Consider the following 19,716-nt stretch of genomic DNA (forward strand, 5'->3'; position numbering starts at 1 on the left):
CAGCCTAGAAGCGCAGAACCAAGATGGAAGGGCAAGAGCCAGCTGTCACCCAGTTAGAAGTATTTTCTTCTGCTGCTGAGGCAGAGAACAATAGAACACTATGGGAGGACCCTTGGAGGAAAGACCAGGAGAGCAGTCTACTCCACTCAGACCTTCAGTGCCAGAGCTTCAGGCAGTTCACCTACCAGGAGGCCTTGGGGCCCCGAGAGGTCTGCAGCCGCCTCCACTCTCTCTGCCGCCTGTGGCTGAAGCCCCAGCGACACTCAAAGGCAGAGATGCTAGACTTATTAATCCTGGAGCAGTTCCTGGCCATCCTTCCTGTGGAGATGGAGCGCTGGGTGAGGGAATGTGGGGCAGAGACCAGCTCCCAGGCCGTGGCCTTGGCTGAAGGATTCCTCCTGAGTCAGGAAGAGGAGAGGAAGCAGGAGAAGCCCCAGGTGTGTGTGTCTGTGTGGGTGTGTGAGAGAGAATAATAATAATAATAATAATAATAATAATAATAATAATAACTTTATTTGTACCCCGCTACCATCTCCCCAAGGGACTCGGTGCAGCTTACATGAGGCCAAGCCCACAGCACATCAATAAACAAAACCAATAACAATAATCAATACAAAAAAATTAAAATAAACTCAAAACAGAAAATACACAATAAGCAATAACAATAACATATCACAACATACTGTTAAGAGACCCGACCTTTTGATGGAAAGCACCTTCTTGTACATGCTGCCTCTGCGCTTCAATAAACAACCTTTGAAGTTAACCACAACACATCCTGTGTCTGAAAAGTACCTCTATATGTCACATCTTAAAAACATTTTCTTCCGTATTGCTCTTTTTCTACAGAGAAAGGGTATGTCTCTCTTTTGCTGTTAATTTCATTCAAAGCCCCTTACTTTCTTTCACTCAGAGACTCTTGAAGCCTCCTTCAATACAGCATTTAAAAACCTATGGCTGGGCCAAATGTAATAATTCAAATGTAAAATAAAAAAAGTCCTGGGCATGAACAAGGTAAGGCAAATTAAAATAGGGTTTTCAGAGAGAGATGAGGGCACACAGACAACCCTGTCAATATTAAAGTGCATGTGAGGACATATTGCTAAGAGTTTTCCTTATTCTGGGAAGGCACACTGGAACAACCACGTTTTCAGGCTCCTCCTAAAGACTGCCAACATTGGGGCATGTCTGAGTGAATTCCAGAGTCGAGGGGCCACCACCGAGAAGGCCCTTTCCCTCGTCCCCACCAATTGCACCTGCGAAGAAGGTGGGAGCGTGAGCAGGGCCCCTCCAGATGATCGAAGAGAACGTGTGGGTTCGTACACAGAAATGCGGTCACGCAGATAGGCTGGTCCCAAACCATTCAGGGCTTTGTAGGTAAAAACCTGCACCTTGAATTGGGACCGGAAAATGAACGGCAGCCAGTGGAGCTCCTTAAACAGGAGGGTTGACCGCTCCCTGTAAGAGCCGTAGCAAACTACTGGAAGCGAGAGCGAGCTTGTGCTCGAGCGAGCTCCGAAGCCCCGCCTTTTTTCCCCGAGGCTGCTCTCTCTCTTGCTAGTGTGCCTGTTTTCTCTTGCTAGGGAAGCGATGCGAGTGTACTCTCGCAGTTGGCAGAATTCAACTGTGAGCGTACGCTCGCATCCCTGCCCTCTGCAATGGAAAACAGGCACGCTAGCAAGAGAGAGAGCAGCCTCAGGGGGAAAAAAGGCGGGGCTTCGGAGCAAGACCGAGCGCAAGCTTCCTGTAGTTTGCTGTGGCACGAGCGTATGCTCGCAACGCTGCCCTAGCAAAGTGAAATAGGCGGAGAAAGAGGCGGAGCATTGCTCGTGCTGGCTTAGTTTGGTCTCGCAAAATCCTAGTTTGCTACAGCTCTAAGAAGCACCGGTTAGTAATCTTGTAGTTTCAAAGAACCAAGAATAAGTGCTTTGAAGCATAGTGTAAAACTCTTCTGAACTCCTCAGGCCGGGGTTATCATATTCACTGCCAGGTAGCTAACTTTAAGAATAATCGAAATAAGTTGGAACGAGTTCAGAGAACCATTAGGAAAGGAGGACATTAGGAAAGGGTGATCCAGGTGTGTTCACCCTGGAAATGAGACTTGGAGTGCCACGATTGTCCCCTTTGCACCCCCCCCCCCCCCCCGGTCATCTCCATTCCCCAGGTTGGTATAACCAGGTATAATGATCTGAAGTTATAGGATGGTAAACTTGGGAGATTAAAAGGAACGTATTGAGAATTCCAATGGTGTGCATTTCAGAAGAAGCAACTGGCTGAACCACTTCTGAATATTCTTTCCTTAAGAAACTGTATGTTATTCACAGGTAGAGATAACTCAACAGGGACCTGAAAGCACAGATATACAGACTTAGGTTACTCAGCCTGAGATCCCCTCTAAGGTTGACCCAAAGTCCAAAATACTTTCTTTATCACATTAGTAGCCCTTCCACTTCAGACCTAGTCCTGAAGCAGAGTGTAATGCCCAAACGAAGGCAGAATTCGCACACCAAAATCGAGGAAAGACGGATTCTTCTACAGAATGAAGGAAACCAGTCTTGGGTCCCAACCACAATCCAAGCGGTCTGGAACAGGTTGCAGAAAGAGAGCCCTCCCTCCTTTTCTAATCTGTCTTTGTGATATGTGCTGCTTGTTCAGGTGCAGGACTCTTTTGTGAATGAGACCAACCAGGTGGAGGAGTCTCCTTCAGACACCATGTGCGTCGCCCAGACTGGAAATGGAGAACATACCACAGTTGGTAAGTAAGGGATGGGGAGTGGTGATAAAATAATAGAATCATTGAGTTGGAAGAGTCCTCATGGGCCATCCAGTCCAACCCCATTCTGCCAAGAAGCAGGAAAATCCCATTCAGAGCATCCCTGACAGAATGCCATCCAGCCTCTGTTTAAAAGCCTCCAAAGAAGGAGCCTCCTCCAAACTCTGGAGCAGAGAGTTCCACTGCTGAACAGCTCTCACAGTTAGGAAGTTCTTCCAAATTTTCAGGTGGAATCTCCTTTCCCTTCGTGTCCTAGTCTCCAGGGCAGCAGAAAACAAGCTTGCTCCCTCCTTCCTATGACTTCCCTTCACATATATATGCATGTCTCCTCTCAGCCTCTCTTCTGCAGGCAAACATACCCAGCTCTTCAAGCCACTCCTCATAGGGCCCTTCGTGCATGCTCACCTCCTCTTGAGTAGACAAGAAATGTCTGAGCTGCGAGAATTAAAAAAAAACATTGGGAAGCCAGGGAACTTGAGAACGCTGTTGACAGGAGACATTTCTCCACAATACGTATTTGCGCCACTTTCAAAACTACTACCGTATATTCCGGCATATAAGACGACTGGGCGTATAAGACGACCCCCAACTTTTCCAGTTAAAATATAGAGTTAAGACGACTCCCATGCATAAGACTACACCCGCGTATAAGACGACCCCTGACTTTTGAGAAGATTTTCTTGAGTTAAAAAGTAGTCTTATACGCCAGAATATACTGTACTTTCTTTTGCTTCTATCTGGATACTTATGGCGGTGAATGTTCTCTTGGCTACATTGGCACAAATACAGAAACGAATGCAGTCAACCCTCTACGTCAGTGCTTCTCAACCTGGGGGTCGGGACCCCTGGAGGGGTCGCGAGGGGGTGTCAGAGGGGTCATCAAAGACCATCCTGAAAACACAGTATTTTCTGTTGGACATGGAGGTTCTGTTTGGGAGGTAAAGGTAAAGGCAGTCCCCTGACATTAAGTCCAGTCATGTCTGACTCTGGGGTGTGGTGCTCATCTCCATTTCTAAGCCGAAGAGCCAGCGTTGTCCGTAGACACCTCCAAGGTCATGTGGCCGGCATGACTGCATGGAGCAAAGTTACCTTCCCACCGGAACGGTACCTATTGATCTACTCACATTTGCATGTTTTCGAACTGCTAGGTTGGCAGAAGCTAGGGCTGACAGCGGAAGCTCACGCCACTCCCCGGAATCGAACCTGCAACCTTTCGATCAACAAGCTCAGCAGCTCAGTGCTATAACCCACTGCGCCACCGGGGGCTCTGTGTGGGAAGTTTGGCCCAATTCAGTCGTTGGTAGGGTTCAGAATGCTCTTTGATTGTAGGTGAACTATAAATCCCAGAAACTACAACTCCCAAATGCCAAGGTCTGTTTTCCCCAAACTCCATCATAGAATCAAAGAGTTGGAAGAGACCTCATGGGCCATCCAGTCCAACCCCATTCTGCCAAGAAGCAGGAATATTGCATTCAAATAACTTTTGAACACAATCAGTGTTCACTTTTGGGCATATTGGGAATTCGTGCCAAGTTTGGTCCAGATCCATCATTGTTTGAATTCACAGTGCTCTCGGGACGTAGGTGAACTACAACTCCAAAACTCAAGGTTAATGTCGACCAAACCCTTCCAGTATTTTCTGATGGTCATGGGAGTTCTATGTGCTAAGTTTGACTCAATTCCGTCATTGGTGGAGTTCAGAATGCTCTTTGATTGTAGGTGAACTATAAATCCCAGCAACTAAATCTCCCACAGGCAAAATTAATACCTTCCCCCAATCCCACCAGTATCCAAATTTGGGTATATTGGGTATTTGTGCCAAATTTGGTCCAGTGAATGAAAATACATCCTGCATATCAGATATTTACATTACGATTCATAACAGCAGCAAAATTTATTTATTTATTTATTTATTTACTTTGCTTCTATACCGCTGTATCTCAAGCCCGAAGGCGACTCACGGCGGTTCACAAACAGTAAAAACAGTAGAAACAGCAGTGGTTCCATACAACATATAACAATTGACTTAACACGTTATCCATAAATTACCAATAAGCAATTACAATGCACAATTATTACAAAAAACAACCGTACCCAATCTTCTCATCATCCAAGCGTAGTCCAGGTTCGTCGTCCATTGTTCCATTCCTATGTTCCATTACCAGATTGCTCTAAATTACTCAAACGCCTGCACAAACATCCAGGTCTTCACCTTTTTGCGGAATACCATTAGAGATGGTGCTAGTCTAATGTCCGTAGGAAGGGCGTTCCACAGCCGAGGAGCCACCACCGAGAAGGCCCTATCTCTCGTCCCCGCCAGCCGAGCTTGAGAAGCAGGCGGGATCGAGAGCAGGCAGTTATGAAGTAGCAACAAATCTCATTTTATGGTTGGGGGGTCACCAAAGCATGAGGAAGTGTATTCAGTAGGGCTGGGCGGTTTCGTTTCGTTAATTCGTAATTCGTTAAAAATTTGTTATTTTTTTTGTTAACGAAGCGATAACGAACCATTCTGGAGCAGCTTAAAAACGAAACGAATTTTTCAATTTGTTTCGTAAATGCTTCGCATTTCGTTATGTATTCGTTTCGTTATTGGTTTGAGGTCGTTTCGTTATTATTTCCGCATGTCTGGGGCAAGTTTTATAGTTGTTTTTTGTTTAATTAGTGAAAAAAAATTATAATATCACACCAACAGTCAACAACAGAGGGAGAGGGAAGCTTCAGAAGTTTTTTTAGCGTATTGCGTGATCGCGGCCGCCATTAACGAATTGATTCGTTATTGTTTCGTTATTGTTTTGTAATTTTTTTACCATTTACGAAATTTCGTAAATATCAAACTTTTTTTAAGGAAATTTTCGGAATTCTTTTAAATATTGAAACGCAAAAAACCCCAAAAAACGAATCGATTTTAGAAACAATTTTTTCCGTTGTTACCCAGGCCTAGTATTCAGGGGTCGTGGCATTAGGAAGGTTCAGAACCACTGCTCTACGTTTTCTGGGAATAGGTCACAAGACCCCCATAAAACAAAACAGTCCACATTAAAGACCTGGGACCAAAATTCAAGGAGGGGCAAAGGGAGAGTGACGGGCTTCAGAGGGAAGGAACTGTGGAGCAGCCTGGGAAACGGACTGATCTTGCCCTCCCTGACGTCTTTCCTCTCTTTCACAGGAGGTGAAACACGGCCAAGTGAGAGTAGCACAACCTTTCCTGATTCTTTCCTAAGAGGAGATTCTGCGGGACCGGATCAGGTAGGCAGCAGGATCCCTGGAGGGGAGGGGAAGCCCAGTCTCTTGTCCCTTGAATATTGCCCTGACTCTCAATGAATCTTCTACATGTTTTCCATTGATTAACTTATTCAAAGACGTAAATCACAAATAGCCTGTTTTCCCCACCCACTTGGGTGGCATTTTCTCCTCGCAGATAACTTTTTTCCCCCTTCAGGTGACTTTTGAAGACGTGTCTGTGGATTTCTCGGAGGAGGAGTGGGCCCTCTTGGATCCAAGCCAGAAAGCCTTATACCAGCAAGTCTTGGAGGAGAATTTAGAGATGGTGTTATCTCTGGGTAAAGCGCCATTATGCTTGTAGTTAACCAAATCCGTTTACAAGTTCCAAATATTATCCAGTGTTTCAGATCTCTTATACAAGGAGATAGAATCAGTAGAATAGCCTGAACCTGAGCCATTTAAGTCTGTATAGGTCGTAACCACCAATTTGAATTGGTTCTACAAACAAATTGGCAACCAGAGGAGCGATGGCAGGAAATTATTATTATTATTATTATTATTATTATTATTATTATTATTATTATTTTCTCAAGAATGGGGGATGCCTGGCTCGAGAGCAGTAAGTGTGAAAAAGATCTTGGAGTCCTCGTGGACAACAAGTTAAACATGAGCCAACAATGTGATGTGGCGGCAAAAAAAGGCAATGGGATTTTGGCCTGCATCAATAGGAGCATAGTGTCCAGATCTAAGGAAGTCATGCTACCCCTCTATTCTGCTTTGGTAAGACCACATCTGGAATATTGTGTCCAATTCTGGGCACCACAATTCAAGAGAGATATTGACAAGCTGGAATGTGTCCAGAGGAGGGCGACTAAAATGATCAAGGGTCTGGAGAACAAGCCCTATGAGGAGCGGCTTAGGGAACTGGGCATGTTTAGCCTGAAGAAGAGAAGGCTGAGAGGAGATATGATAGCCATGTATAAATATGTGAGAGGAAGCCACAGGGAGGAGGGAGCAAGCTTGTTTTCTGCTTCCTTGGAGACTAGGACGCGGAACATTGGCTTCAAACTACAAGAGAGGAGATTCCATCTGAACATTAGGAAGAACTTCCTGACTGTGAGAGCCGTTCAGCAGTGGAACTCTCTGCCCCGGAGTGTGGTGGAGGCTCCTTCTTTGGAAGCTTTTAAGCAGAGGCTGGATGGCCATTTGTCAGGGGTGATTTGAATGCAATATTCCTGCTTCTTGGCAGGGGGTTGGACTGGATGGCCCATGAGGTCTCTTCCAACTCTTTGATTCTATGATTCTATGATTCTATGAATTGATTCTACAAACAAATTGGCAACCAGAGGAGCGATGGCAGCAAATTATTATTATTATTATTATTATTATTATTATTATTATTGGGTTGTTGTAGGTTTCTCCGGGCTATATGGCCATGTTCTAGAGCAGTGGTTCTCAACCTGTGGGCCCCCAGATGTTTTAGCCTTCAACTCCCAGAAATCCTAACAGCTGGTAAACTGGCTGGGATTTCTGGGAGCTGTGGGCCAAAACACCTGGGGACCCACAGGTTGAGAACCACTGTTCTAGAGGCATTTTCTCCTGACGTTTCTCCTGACATTATGTATTTATGTATATATTGATTTCTCCATACACAAAAAGTAATACCGTTCTGTCACCGCTGGGCCTGTATTTGGTTGGCTTTAAATATAGGATGTGTAACCTTTGCCCAGCGGGAAGCCAGGGGCCTAAGAAGAAGTTCTCAGAGATTTCCACTACAAAAGAATCTTTATATGGCTTGAAAAATACAACAAAGTCTTTTATTAATGAATCAAACAAACAAACAGGTACTTCAAGGCTTTCTTGATAAAGAATTAGTTTTTTCAATTTGGCCCACAGGGGACAGGCACTATCTTCAATAACTTTTCTTGAAAGGAAAACCCCCTTTTTAACTTCTCCCAAGGCTAACTAAAATCCAACCCTCACTGGTCTGGGCTCTGCTGCCAGGCCGAACTGCTTCTCGAGCGCTGAGAGGACCTACCAGCAAGGCAATGGATGTTCTCCAGCTGGAGTTCTTTAGACCTTAAGGCTGTCTTCCTGGAAACTCTTTCCCTGGAGATTCTGTTAGAGTTTCTGTGACCCTGGAATTCTTAAAGGTTGAAGCCTTTGTACAGGGGAAGTTGCACACATCCTATACATTGGTTAACCTGGCTGAAACGAAACTAACAAAATGGCTCACTTCCCTACCAAAGCCCAAAAAGGGGGGGGGGGGGAACCAGGGAACCCAAGGATAACTGGCAAGCAATTGACCCAATAAGTGCAAAGTAAGGAGAGCCATCTAACTGCAAAGGCACAGAACTTCAAAATACATGCAGCAACGAACAAATAGCAAGATAAGCTGGAACTCCTGGTGCGGCTGTACCAAAACAAATACAATATATACCAGTCCACACTTGTGAAGCTAGCTATATTAAATAGGTATTACCACATGCCTCACTAATTCCCAAATAGAGAAAATCAGTAGGGGTGCTCAAAAAACATGGACTATTCAGGGATCGTGTCATCTCTGGGTAAAGCTCCATTATGCTTGTAGTTAACCAAATACATTTACAAGTTCTAAAACTCATCCAGTGTTTTAGATATCTTCCTCTGAAGCCATAGAAAATAAGCGCATTCCATATCCCACATGGGTGGCAGCTTAAAAAAAGAACTGGCACTTTGCTGGAGTTGCCATATTGTATGAAATTTAGGCCGATATTTATTTTCCATCCACCAGCAATGCTTGTGATGGTGTGGGAGTGAGACGAGGGCTTCTCTTGAGGATTGTAAGGCCCAGGTAGGTTTGTACAAGCAGGTACATGAGTCAAATAGCCTGGACCTGAGCCATTAAGGACTTTATAGATCATAACCAGAAATTTGAATTGTGTCTGGAAACAAATTGGCAGCCAGTGGAGCGGTGGTAGCACATAATAATAATAATAATGATAATAATAATAATTCTTATCTGCCTCTCCTCAGGGGTTAAATTAGGAGAAATATAATTTAATCAGTAATCTAGGGAGTGTCAAAACAGAGAGAATGTCAAACTCCAGTTGTATGCATCTTCATTTGGTGCTTTTTAAAATGGCAACTTTATTCTGACTTTTTATCTGAATGTGGATGTTTGTTCTGTTGCCTGATGCCATGAAATTAAGGTCACATATCTTTGTCGTATGAAGAAGATCGAGGGTTTTTACCTTTCTTGTGCCAGGAGTACAGGGGATTCAAGAGAAACTAGGGCTAAAGAAAACAGTTCTATTTTCCCTAGTCCTGGTAGAGTTATGATTTAATTCGAGACTTATATCCTGGTATAATATTTAGAGCAAAAACAAAACAGATTTTTTTTTACTTAACAGCCAGTGTTGGAAAGGGTGTTGGGAAAGGACTGTCTTGACTAAATACATGTTGCAATTTGTATACATTTTAACTTTAATACAACTTTTTATTTTCAACACATGGTCACACTTCCCTTGTTCTCGAACTATGTAAATAGAGAAGACACAATTTAAATCTTTGGAAGATGGAAGGAATCTCAATAGGAAGGAAGCACCCACCTTTTCTCAAGAAACCCACTCAGGAGAGAATCCATTTAAATGCTTAAAGTGTGAAAAGAGCTTCAGTCACAAAAGAAACTTTATTAGTAACCAGGCAACTCACACAGGAGAGAAGCTCTTTATATGCTTGCACTGTGAAAAAAACTTCAGTCACAAGCACATCCTTATTAGTAATCAATCAATTCACTCAGTAGAGAAGCCATTTAAATGCTTGCAGTGTGAAAAGAGCTTCAGTCACAAGAGCAGCCTTATCCATCATCAGGCAACTCATACAGGAGAGAAGCCATTTAAGTGCTTGCAGTGTGAAAAGAGCTTCAGTCAAAAGAGCAACCTTATTCGTCATCGGGCAACTCACACAGGAGAGAAGCCATTTAAATGTTTGCAGTGTGGAAAGAACTTCAGTCACAAATGCAACCTTATTAGTCATCGGGCAACTCACACAGGAGAGAAGCCATTTAAATGTTTGCAGTGCAGAAAGAACTTCAGTCAAAAGAGCAGCCTTATCCATCATCAGGCAACTCACACAGGAGAGAAGCCATTTAAATGCTTGCGGTGTGAAAAGAGCTTCAGTCAAAAGAAAAACCTTATTAGTCATCAGGCAATTCACACAGGAGAGAAGCCATTTAAATGTTTGCAGTGTGAAAACAGCTTCAGTCACAAGGGCAGCCTTATTAGTCATCAGGCAACTCACACAGGAGAAAAGCCATTTAAATGTTTGCAGTGTGGAAAGAACTTCAGTCACAAATGCAACCTTATTAGTCATCAGGCAACTCACACAGGAGAAAAGCCATTTAAATGTTTGCAATGTGAAAAGAGCTTCAGTCAAAAGAGATACCTTATTAGTCATCAGGCAAATCATGCAGGAGAGAGGCCATTTAAATGTTTGCAGTGTGAAAAGAGCTTCAGTCACAAGAGCAAGCTTATTTGTCATCAGGCAACTCACACAGGAGAGAAGCCATTTAAATGTTTGCAGTGTGAAAAGAACTTCAGTCACAAATGCAACCTTATTAGTCATCAGGCAACTCACACAGGAGAAAAGCCATTTAAATGTTTGCAGTGTGAAAAGAGCTTCAGTCACAAGAGCAGCCTTATCCATCATCAGGCAACTCACACAGGAGAGAAGCCATTTAAATGTTTGCAGTGTGAAAAGAGCTTCAGTCGCAAGAGCAGCCTTGTTAGTCATCAGGCAACTCACACAGGAGAGAAGCCATTTAAATGTTTGCAGTGTGAAAAGATCTTCAGTCAAAAGAGCAACCTTATTAGTCATCAGGCAACTCACACAGGAGAAAGGCCATTTAAATGTTTGCAGTGTGGAAAGAGCTTCAGTCAGAAGAGCGGCCTTATCCATCATCAGGCAACTCACACAGGAGAGAAGCCAATTAAATGCTTTGATTGTGGAAAGAGCTTCAGTCAGAAGGGATCCCTGTTTCGTCACCAGACAACTCACACAGGAGAAAAGATATTTAAATGCCTGGAGTGCAGGAAGAGCTTCAGTCAAAAGGGAATTCACACAAGGAGAAAGGCCATTTAAATGCTCAGTGTGTAGAAAGAGTTTCAGATACTAGTCACATGTTGTTTGTCACCAGGTGACTTACAGCAGAGAGAAAAAACAGAGTGTGGAAAGAGCTGCAGTTGAAATACAAACTTTCTTTTTTTAATTGTCAACCCAAACGGAAGAAATGGGGTAAATGCGTGATTATTTGTCATAGAAACTCTGAGATAAAATGCTGTGGCTTTTGAGGGAAATAATAACCTGATCAAATTTCTTTTATGTAATATCTCATTAAGCATAAATGATATTTTGAGAACTAAAGAAAGGATTTTGAGGGTATTTTTATCCATTCACACATTACTGGTTACTGCAACTATTTCCTGTCATGTATATTCAGGGTGAACAATACTATTAATTGAAAAGTTTGATGAGAAGTGTGGGAATGGGTTCGATTCATGACTGACAGCCCTGTGTATCCTGCAATTCTACATATGTGAGGCTGCGTTTTCTTTTAAGTACGATCTAATAAAACATAACGGATATTTTTTTTCTATCAATCCATGTGTAATGGTTACTGTGAATATTTCTTGTCCTATCTATAACATATAATTAGAAGATTTATTACAGCTGTGTTTGTATTCAATCTCAAAATATACATGGCGTTAAAATATATAGGTGAGAATTAGTTTATCCTGAAGTTAATTCTGTATGTTTGGATATTAATTGAATAAAATTAATAAAATTAAATATTTGCTAAAGTCTAAAGTGTTTCTCAACCTGAGAGTTGGGGCCCCTGGGGGAGTTGTGAAGCGGTGTCAGAAGGGTCGCCAAATACACAGTATTTTCTGTGGTCATGGGAGTTCTGTGTGGGAAGTTTGGCCCAATTCTATCATTGGTAGCGTTCAGAATGCTCTTTGATTGTAGGTGATTGAGAGGGCAGCAGCAGAGCAGTTGCAGCAATTCTTAGACGACACAGCCGGACTAGATCCCTTCCAGTCTGGCTTCCGTGCAGGACATGGGACAGAGACTCTGCTGGTCTCCATCACGGATCGCCTTCGATGCCAGCTTGACCAGGGCGGATCGGCGCTGCTTGTGTTATTTAATCTCACAGTAGCATTTGACACAGTCGACCACAATCTTTTGACCCATCGCCTTGCTGTTGATGGAGTCAGGGGGACATCTTTAAATTGGCTGTCCTCCTTCCTTCACAACCGTGGACAGCGAGTAGAGAGGGGAGGTTTGGTCTCTGAGAGGTCCCCTCTATCTTGTGGGGTTCCTCAGGGGGGCATTCTCTCCCTTCGGTTGTTTAACATCTATATGCGACCACTTGCTCAGCTGGTTCGAGGTTTTGGGCTTGAGTGTTACCAGTACGCTGATGACACTCAGCTGGTGCTGAGGATGGAGGGCAGACCGGACTCTGTACCCGATTATTTCCATCAGTGCCTCGAGGCCGTTACTGGATGGCAGCGTGCCAGCAGGTTGAGGGTGAATCCAGCAAAGACGGAGATCCTATGGCTGGGTCGACCGAGCAGTGAGGATATCCAGCTGCCTACCCTGGATGGCGAGGCGCTACGCCCATCATCATTGGTAAAGAGTCTGGGAGTCCTTTTGGACCCTCTGCTGACAATGGAGGCCCAGGTCTCCACTGTTAGCAGAACCGCCTTTTTTCATCTGCGGCAGGCTAGACGGCTGGCCCCCTCCCTGTTCAGGGACGACCTAGCTACGGTGATCCAGGCCACGGTCATCTCAAGACTGGACTACTGTAACACCCTTTACACTGGCCTTCCTCTGTCAGTGATCCGGAAGCTCAAGTTGGTACAAAATGCAGCTACTCGTCTTCTTGTGGGAATTCCGATGAGATGCCACATCACACCAATCTTACTGCAGCTGCATTGGTTACCAATTGAGCACCGAACCACTTTCAAAGTGATGGCACTCACCTTTAAGGCCTTGCATGGTCTGGGCCCGATGTACCTGAGGGACCGCCTCACCCCCCTACCAACCCCAGAGATCCCTCCGTTCTGAGGACCAAGTTTTGTTGGAAATTCCCAGTGTCAAGACCTTGCGTCTAACAGCAACCAGACGCAGAGCCTTCACAGCAGTGGCACCATCACTCTGGAATACTCTGCCACCTGAAGTCCGTGCCTTGCGGGACTTACCAGCTTTCCGTAGGGCATGTAAGACATACCTGTTTCGACGGGCCTTTGATCTTTGATATTGTTGTTTTTAAATTGTTTTAAATTGTGTTAGATTTTAGCCTGTTCTTGTAAGCCGCTCTGAGCCCAGGGGAGTGGCGGCATATAAATTTGAATAATAAATAAATAAATAAATAAATATGATAGAAAATCTGTTACAGATTTATTTCTACTGTTTTTTGGCATTGAATGTTTGCCACCTTTTGTGGTCCATTGTCGATGGGGGTCACAATTTCTCTGGATGCAGGTAAAGTACACCTCCCAGATTCCAAGGGCAATCACCCCCAAACTCCACCTGTATTCATAGTTTTGGAGTCACAAAATCCCATTGTTTAAAAAATTATTTAAACACATGCAGCCCCCATTGTGCCTCTGTGCAGTTTCTCTGTTTACTCCAGTTCTGTCTCCTTTCTTCTTCCCTTCCCCGTTCCTCATATCGTTGAAATAAAAATTATAGAAAACAATGCATGTTAGTACAGCTAGTTAGTAGCCAGCTGCATTAAATCACAACTCACTGAGAGATCATGAGTTTGAAGCCAGCCTGGGTCGGAGTGAGCTCCTGACCATTAATAATCTAGCTTGCTGTTGACCAATGCAGCCCAAAAGACAGTTGCATCTGTTAAGTGGGAAATTTCGGTACCACTTTATGGGGGAGGGTAATTTAACTAATTTACGATACCATAAAACCTTCCAGCAGTGTGCGTAAGAATGAGGAAGCAATCCATCAAGGACTCGGTATCACAAGTGGACAGTGAAGCAGCAGCTCCTACTGTGGTCGGAATCGAAGCCGGAAAGCTGGAATGTTAAATTGCCTCTGTGTCTGTCTATATAACGTATTGTCTAAGGCAGGGTCCTTACTGCAGATGCAGACTGTAGCCAGGAAATCAGAAGACGCTTCCTTCTTGGGAGGAGAGCAATGTCCAGTCTCGATAAAATAGTGAAGAGTAGAGACATCAGACTGGCAACAAAGATCCATTGCCTAGTCAAAGCCATGGTATTCCCTGTAGTAACCTACGGATGTGAGAGCTGGACCTTAGGGAAGGCTGAGCGAAGGAAGAGAGATGCTTTTGAACTATGGTGCTGGAGGAAAGTGCTGAGAGTGCCTTGGACTGCGAGAAGATCCAACCAGTCCATCCTCCAGGAAATAAAGTCCGACTGCTCACTGGAGGGAAAGATACTAGAGACAAAGTTGAAGTACTTTGGCCACATCATGAGGAGACAGCAAAGCCTAGAGAAGACAATTATGCTGGGGAAAGTGGAAGGCAAAAGGAAGAGGGGCCGACCAAGGGCAAGATGGATGGATGGCATCCTTGAAGTGACTGGACTGACCTTGAGGGAGCTGGGGGTGGTAACGGCCGACAGGGAGCTCTGGCGTGGGCTGGTCCATGAGGTCACGAAGAGTCGGAGACGACTGAACGAATGAACAACAACAAGGATGTGTGGGCCTGCTTTTGGCTGATGAGATAGGATTGTTGTTGTTGTGTGCTTTCAAGAAGTTTCAGACTTAGGTTGACCCTGCGCAAGGGCCAGGTAAATGACCTTGGAGGGCCGCATCCGGCCCCCGGGCCTTAGTTTGAGGACCCCTGGTCTAAGGCTTCCCTGGCTGGAATCACGGGATTGTTGTAGGTTTTTTGGCCTGTATGGCCATGTTCTAGAACAGGGGTCCCCAAACTCAGGCCCGTGGGCCGGATGCGGCCCACCAAGGGCATTTATCCGGCCCGTGCAGCCTGGGCTGGGCTGGCGCAAAGCCCCTCGCTGTTTTCTACCTCTGGAGCAGCTTCAGGCGGGGTTGCGCCGGACCAGGCCTCTCCCTCTTTCCTTCCTTCCTTCCTTCCCCTTGCCCCTTTCACTCCCCTTTCCCTTCCTTCTCTTTTCCCCTCCCTCCTTCCCTCCCTTCCTTTCCTTCTTCTTTCCTTCCTTCCCTTCCCCGGCCCTCCGCTTGTTCTCCTGGCACGGCTGCGAGGGGAACAGGAGGCGCTTCATGGCCGCAGATCTTCTTCTGCTGCGCTCTCTTGTTCTCCGTGGCCATGATGCGGAGCATCTTCCCCCCCCCCCCAAGTATTTGTAGTTCGCCAAGGGCCGGACAATGGATTCTGTTGCTTCCTGACCCAGCACACATAACTGGGTTCCTGTTTCCTCTCTGTGAATTCTCTGGCTTGTGCACTGGACCCTGGCCCCTGATCAGGGAAATGTAGTTTCCCAAAGGACACTGCTTCACAGATCGCAACCCGGAAGCCCCCCTTTGAACTCTCTTGCTTGCCCTCTCTAATTGACTTTCTGCTCCACATCCCGGACTGTTTTCAGCCACACTTTTGGACACAAACCTCAGACCAGGCTAGCTTGGAGGGACAAGCAGCCTCTGCCTACATGCGCCTTCACCAAGGAGACTATGATTCCAACAAGAATGAAATACATTTATTATTGTTGTCTTTAATAAACTTTGCTGGGTTGGGGATGGGGATTCATTTATGGAATGTATGAAGGATATGAAGCATGATGAAATGTATATAATGGAAGTCTATCATGTGAAATGTACCCTGACCCTCTTCCCCACCTTTTCTCCCTCTGAACTTTGCCCCAAAAGGAATGTGACCTGAGGTTACTGCCAAGAGGAAATCCTATTTCCTCCAAAGTAAATCCATCCATATTTGCATCTGCATGGGCCGTGGTTGATCCTAATCTCGAGGCTCGTTTTCAGAGCAGACAATGAGCTGAGAGATAGGTCAACAAAAACTCCGGTAAAAGACTGATTAACTCAACTTTTGGTGTTTGTGCAGCTCCTTTGTCTACAGGGCTCCCCTGTTTACAGAGTTTTGAGATCCAAATACCATCATCAGCCCCTTTTCATATTTCCTCCAGATCTCATCAACAGACCAGGAAACTCTTTTGTTTCTTCTGTCTGTCACCCCGTTGACAAACAAAGGCTCAGGAATCAGCTGGCGGACGCCTCCTGGGCGTCCCGCCTCCCCTAAGCTGTCAAACTGAGTCCCGCCTCCTGGCTGCTGATTGGACCATCTTCGGAGGCGCTAGGAAGGCTCCGATTGGCCCCCTGGAAGCAGCAACACTCGCCGATTGGAGGAGAGGCGGGACATGCGGCCAAGCCTCCTCCCAGCTGTTCCAGGGCCAGCCAATCAGGGCGAAGCCAGCTGAGGGAGGGCGGGCGGGAGTTTCAACTGATTTTCCTTTGTTCTGAGTGTATAAAAATGCTGGAAAACCTCTGTACCGTATGCTTATGGTGGAATTATCCCTGTAACGCATCTGATCTCAGCTGAATCACAATAAACGCTTCGGTCACTGGATACCTCTTCAGCCTCTGGTGAGATTAATTCTTAATATTCCTGCGCTTTGGATTGGCTCTCGCTGGCTGCTCACCAAGGCCAAAGACCCCATTAGCGGTCTTCAAGGATCTCCCTCACTGGGAGGGCCCCACAAAAAGAGCTCGACAACAGCCACGAGGCGCCTCCTGCTTCCCTCCCAGCCACGCCAGGTGTTGGGGTTCAGCCTGAGTTTGAACTTGAACCTGATTCTCTGTTTGTTCCTCCTGATGCTAATGAAAGTATATTTACTGATGCTAGTGGAAATGTACCTTTTGATGCCAATGCTCCTGAAATTAGTGAGGAAGAATCTGCTGTAGGTTTGGAAAATGCCAATGTTCCTGAAATTAGTGAGGAAGGAACTTCTGTAGATTTGGAAAATGAAAGTACCAGTGTTAATGAGAATGTTGCAGAGGGAGACCTTGAACTTTCCCTCCCTTCTGCACCTGTTAACTGTAATGACAACAGAAGGAGCCAAATTTGGGAAGACAGAAATAAAACACTCAGTTTGCATCGATCCTCCCGAATTCAAGAATTAAAAACATTGGCTTCAAAACAGAAGGGCGGTTCACGGAACCGATTCTTGAGTTTTAATTGCACTACGCCAGGCTGATTCCCTCAGTTCAGGCATCGTTTCAGAATTGATGAAGACCTTGGCAGTTCTCCCGGTTCCATGGCCATAGTATGGAAAGATTTCTAGGATGTCAAGTACGGTTAGTGGATTGCTAACAGATTCAAGTATTTCCCAGTGAGGCTTTTGGTTTTGCTTTGTCCATTTAAATTCATGTTTGCTGATTTTGCTGTGGCTTTTGACTTGCATTTTTCCTTTATTTTGTAACCATTTTTCTTCAATAAAAAAGGATTTTTTTCACAGCCAAGTGTGGTGGATAGTTATCTTAGGCCTCGTTCTCTACTCTGGATTGCAACACCAGGAGAACAAGCGGAGGCGTCGCCTGGCCCGGTGTCCCCACGGAGAGAAGGAAGAAAGAAGGAAAGGGAGGGAAGGAGGGAGAGGAAAGGAGAAGGAAGGGGAAGGGGAGAGAAAGGGGGAAGGGGAATGAAGGAAGGAAGGAAGGAAAGAGGGGGAAGCCTGGTCCGGCCAAGTTTGGTCCAGATCCAACATTGTTTGAGTCCACAGTGATCTCTGGATGTAGGTGAACTACAACTCCCAAACCAAAGGACACTGCCCACCAAACCCAGTATTTTTTGTTGGTCATGGGAGAACTGTGTGCCAAGTTTGGTTCCATTCCATCGTTGGCGGGGGGGGGGGGGGGTTGGGGTTCAGAATGTTCTTTGATTATAAATCCCAGGAACTACAACTCCCAAATGTCGAAATCAATTTTTTTTGAGTGAAGGACATACATTGGGTAGTTAAGTGTCCAGTGGCTTTTGATTTCTGTTAATCCCACAAATGAACATTACATTTTTATTTATATAGATTTATTTCCTATACTTATACCCTGCCCTTCTCCCCCTGAAAGGGGACTCATGCTTACATATTCCAAAAAAACCACTTTCAAAACGACAGAAAATATAATTTTCCCCCTCATTTTCATCGGAACTATTTTATTTTCAGAAATGCTAAAGCTATCTTCTTCTATGTATTCCTATATTGCTTTCAGCAGCCCATGGTTGGGTGTGTGTAGAGTTCTCCTTTTATTTATGGCGGCCCCATGAATTTAATAGGGTTTTCTTTGAGAGGAAATACTCAAAAATAGTTTTGTCAGTTTCTTTCTCTGAAATAGAGCACCTGCTATTCATTTGTGGCTTCCCATCCAAATACTAACCAGAACTGGCCCTGCATAGCATTCCAGATCAGAGACATTTAATCTTTCATTGACTTTGCCAGGTATTATTCCTCTGTACAGTCGTCTCTGTGACCCCTGTGACCCAACCTGGACAGGCAGTCCCCAAGTTACAAACAAAGTATGTAGTTTTGTCCTCACTGTAGGCTGAACAGTAAACATATTCATGGATTCCCTGCTGTTATATTAGATCTAGTGTCTAGATCTAAGGAAGTAATGCTACCCCTCTATTCTGCTTTGGTTAGACCACATCTGGAATATTGTGTCCAATTCTGGGCACCACAATTCAAGAGAGATATTGACAAGCTGGAATGTGTCCAGAGGAGGATGACTAAAATGATCAAGGGTCTGGAGAACAAGCCCTATGAGGAGCGGCTTGGGGAGCTGGGCATGTTTAGCCTGAAGAAGAGAAGGCTGAGAGGGGATATGATAGCCATGTATAAATATGTGAGAGGAAGCCACAGGGAGGAGGAGGGAGCAAGCTTGTTTTCTGCTTCCTTGGAGACTAGGACGCAGAACAATGGCTTCAAACTACAAGAGAGGAAATTCCATCTGAACATTAGGAAGAACTTCCTGACTGTGAGAGCCGTTCAGCAGTGGAACTCTCTGCCCCGGAGTGTGGTGGAGGCTCCTTCTTTGGAAGCTTTGAAACAGAGGCTGGATGGCCATCTGTCAGGGGTGATTTGAATGCAATATTCCTGCTTCTTGGCAGAATGGGGTTGGACTGGATGGCCCATGAGGTCTCTTCCAACTCTTTGATTCTATGATTCTATGATTCTATGACTGTTACACATGCTGGGACATGCTTGAAATCAAAATTTCATTTATTTGTAACTGGAAATAAATATTTCACAATGTATATTACATATTGTTTTTGTGATTAATCACTATGCTTTATGTTCAGATTGTAACAATAAAAATACATCCTGCATATCAGATATTTACATTACGATTCATAACAGTAGCAAAATAGGACATGTGCAGTGTGCATAGGAATTTGGTCATTGTTTTTTTTTTAAAAAAAAAAAACAAACTATAGTTCGGCCCTCCAATGGTCAGAAGGACAGTAATCTGGCCCCCTGTTCAAAAAGTTTGGGGACCCCTGTTCTAGAAGCATTCTCCCCTGACATTTTGCCTGCATCTATGGCAAGCATCCTCAGAGGTTGTGAGGTCTATTGGAAACTAGGAAAATTAGGTTTATATATCTGTTGAAAGTCCAGGATGGGAGGAAGAACTCTTTGTCTGTTGGAGGCAGGTGTGGATGTTTCAATTGGCCACCCTTAATGGCCTGGCAGTTTTTAGGTGTACTCTGTTACTGCCTGGGG

At 44.9% G+C, this 19,716-nt stretch overlaps 2 protein-coding genes across 2 annotated transcripts in view; both read left to right on the forward strand.

The window, feature by feature from the left end:
• The window catches only part of LOC132765972 (zinc finger protein 271-like), a 57,112-nt gene extending 45,343 nt beyond the window's left edge, over nucleotides 1–11,769 (forward strand). Inside the window, exons 5-6 of the mRNA XM_067465210.1 lie at nucleotides 6,213–6,333; nucleotides 9,525–11,769. Of these exons, the coding sequence (XP_067321311.1) occupies nucleotides 6,213–6,333; nucleotides 9,525–11,116 (1,713 nt within the window). The 3' untranslated portion in view covers nucleotides 11,117–11,769. The remainder of the gene's footprint in view (nucleotides 1–6,212; nucleotides 6,334–9,524) is intronic.
• On the forward strand, nucleotides 10–2,763 carry LOC132765791 (zinc finger and SCAN domain-containing protein 30-like). The gene is made up of 2 exons (XM_067465593.1): nucleotides 10–437; nucleotides 2,656–2,763. The coding sequence occupies exons 1-2, from the start codon at nucleotides 24–26 to the stop codon at nucleotides 2,761–2,763; spliced, it is 522 nt and encodes a 173-aa protein (XP_067321694.1). The 5' UTR covers nucleotides 10–23.
• Nucleotides 11,770–19,716: the final 7,947 nt, after the last annotated feature.

The sequence above is a fragment of the Anolis sagrei genome, chromosome 2 (genome assembly GCF_037176765.1).
Source record: "Anolis sagrei isolate rAnoSag1 chromosome 2, rAnoSag1.mat, whole genome shotgun sequence".
Lineage (NCBI taxonomy): Eukaryota > Metazoa > Chordata > Lepidosauria > Squamata > Dactyloidae > Anolis > Anolis sagrei.